General features: G+C 34.1%; 1 protein-coding gene across 1 annotated transcript; it reads right to left on the reverse strand.

The window, feature by feature from the left end:
- Positions 1-678: 678 nt before the first annotated feature.
- On the reverse strand, positions 679-1,501 carry LOC133325259 (dTTP/UTP pyrophosphatase-like). The gene is made up of 4 exons (XM_061534048.1): positions 1,412-1,501; positions 1,107-1,351; positions 891-1,037; positions 679-823 (listed from the first exon to the last, which is right to left on the reverse strand). The coding sequence occupies exons 1-4, from the start codon at positions 1,499-1,501 to the stop codon at positions 679-681; spliced, it is 627 nt and encodes a 208-aa protein (XP_061390032.1).
- Positions 1,502-2,219: the final 718 nt, after the last annotated feature.

The raw sequence follows: 2,219 nt of genomic DNA on the forward strand, positions 1-2,219 counted from the left end.
TATAACAATGTAAACCATTTCGATCGGAATACAAAAGAATTCATTTGAAAAGTTTTATGGGACCTGGAAATAGACCCCCTCGAATGGATCTCCATCAATTATGAATATAATAGGCGATATATAACAATATATTATATATGGGTCTCCCGGTGTCCTATTTTAAATATAAATTTCTAATTAGAGACCATATTTTGGCATTCAAACAAAAATCCTATTTTTGAGCTACATGATGATCCAAATCGTTCTCCATAAACTCACGAATATATTTAATCGACATAAGGTTTTTGACGTAGATCTTACCTTTCATGTATCGGGAAGTCTGATTTCGGCAAAAATGTAATCCGCAGTGGTTTTAATCAGTGTTTTTAGGACTACATGTGGAAAAAAACCTCGAAACGATTCTCAACTGGACCCTAGACTTGAATTCTTCCCTTTCTTTTTAATGTATATATTTTAAAATTCCGGCTCTCTGTTGTTTTCCTTCCACAAAGTGTTCCCAAGAATACACAACTTTTCAACTGACTAGCTATGCGTAATCTGAGTGATTCGAATCCAGTTCGAAACATCATCATATGTTACGCATAACCAAAAATATAGCCTCTTTTTATTTTCCCTGTGGTCGTAACAAACATTTAACAAAAATTAAAAAAAAAACGCAAAATAAATAACTAAAACCTCCTAGGAGGCATCTTCCACAAACAATTTGTTCAATTCACAACACAGACGATGTAACGGCAGACCCATAACACAATAAAAATCACCATCAATGCGTGATATCAGAGCACCACCCAGACCCTGGACACCATAACCGCCAGCTTTGTCTCTGAAACATATTCAGGATTTTTATAATCTCTTTTAAATTTTCATTTTACTCCCCCCAAAACACTTACAATGGTTCACCAGTTGCAACATACGCCTCAATTTGTTCCCTTGACAATTCGCCAAAATATACATCAGCCGTTTCGGTGAAACTGCGTACCCCTTTGGAATGTTTTAGCACAACACCGGTAAAGACCGTGTTACATTTACCAGCAAGACTGTAATACATACCGGATAATCAATTAATTATAACAATAAAATTTTCCATTCCCCTCCACCCCTCTTACTTTGTTATCATCCTCAAGGCATCGGCGTTATCTTTGGGTTTACCATAAATCTCTGAACCCATTGTTACCATTGTGTCGGCAGCAATTACCAATATCTCTTCTTGATTATCACCCGTTTTTAAACGATTATATACCTCCTCAGCCTTTCCCAAGGCAGTGGCCTCTATAAATTTGGAGAAATCTTTAAAATCGGCGGGATTGAGGTTCTCCTCAAAAGTGGATGGACACAATTCAGCATTGAGACCCTTTAAATAAAGAAATTATTAATAAGAAAGCTGACCGATATAATTTTCTGTTTTCTTTACCAATGACTTGACCAATTCCTGCCTCCGCGGTGAACCACTGGCCAAAATGATACGTTTCGTGGCTAATAAATGTTTAATTGGAGCCAGCATTGTAAGGAGCTGTTGTCTGTCACCTTTTCCTGAGAATTTGTGTTGCTTTGTTTTGATTTCACGTGCAAGGGGTGTGTTCAGTGTAAGTCAATTTGGCCTTTTTTGTTTAGAATATCAGGAGAAAGAAAATTGCGAATAATGTTATGAGTCAAGGAGAAATCAAAAGAGAAACAAAAATGTAAGGAGGTATGTTCAGTGGATCACAGTTTAAATGCCCTTAGTGTATGGAAAATAAATGTATGGCTATGATTTCAATTCAATATGATTCATAAACCAGAGCTTAGCCCATTGGGCTATCTATTTTTTTATTATTTGTGAAATTTAAAGTCGAAATATATAAATTAAATTAGGTTGTGTTCAGTGTTAACAGGTAAAAGCAGTAGAGGGTATGTTCAGTGAGTTGACCTTCCCTTGCAAGAATGTGATTATAAAAAGTATATTTTATAATGGCAAATATGTAATTATGTGCTTTTTTCAATATAATTATTTTTTATTCCTTCTATCATCTTATATATGTTTATTATTGGTCCAAAAATATCAATTAAATTCAGGTTGTGTTCAGTGTTAGAAAGAAAATATGTATGGGCGTATGTTCAGTTTTTATGATTTACTGTTGAAATACCTTAGGTAAAAAACTTTATTTTATGACTGTAAATATGTAATTATGGTCTATTATAAAAATAAATTTATTTTTCTGTTGACTTTAATTAGTTAGAAG

Source organism: Musca vetustissima, unplaced genomic scaffold (genome assembly GCF_032173495.1).
Source record: "Musca vetustissima isolate MV318-11 ecotype Yass unplaced genomic scaffold, APGP_CSIRO_Mvet_v1 utg206837, whole genome shotgun sequence".
NCBI lineage: Eukaryota > Metazoa > Arthropoda > Insecta > Diptera > Muscidae > Musca > Musca vetustissima.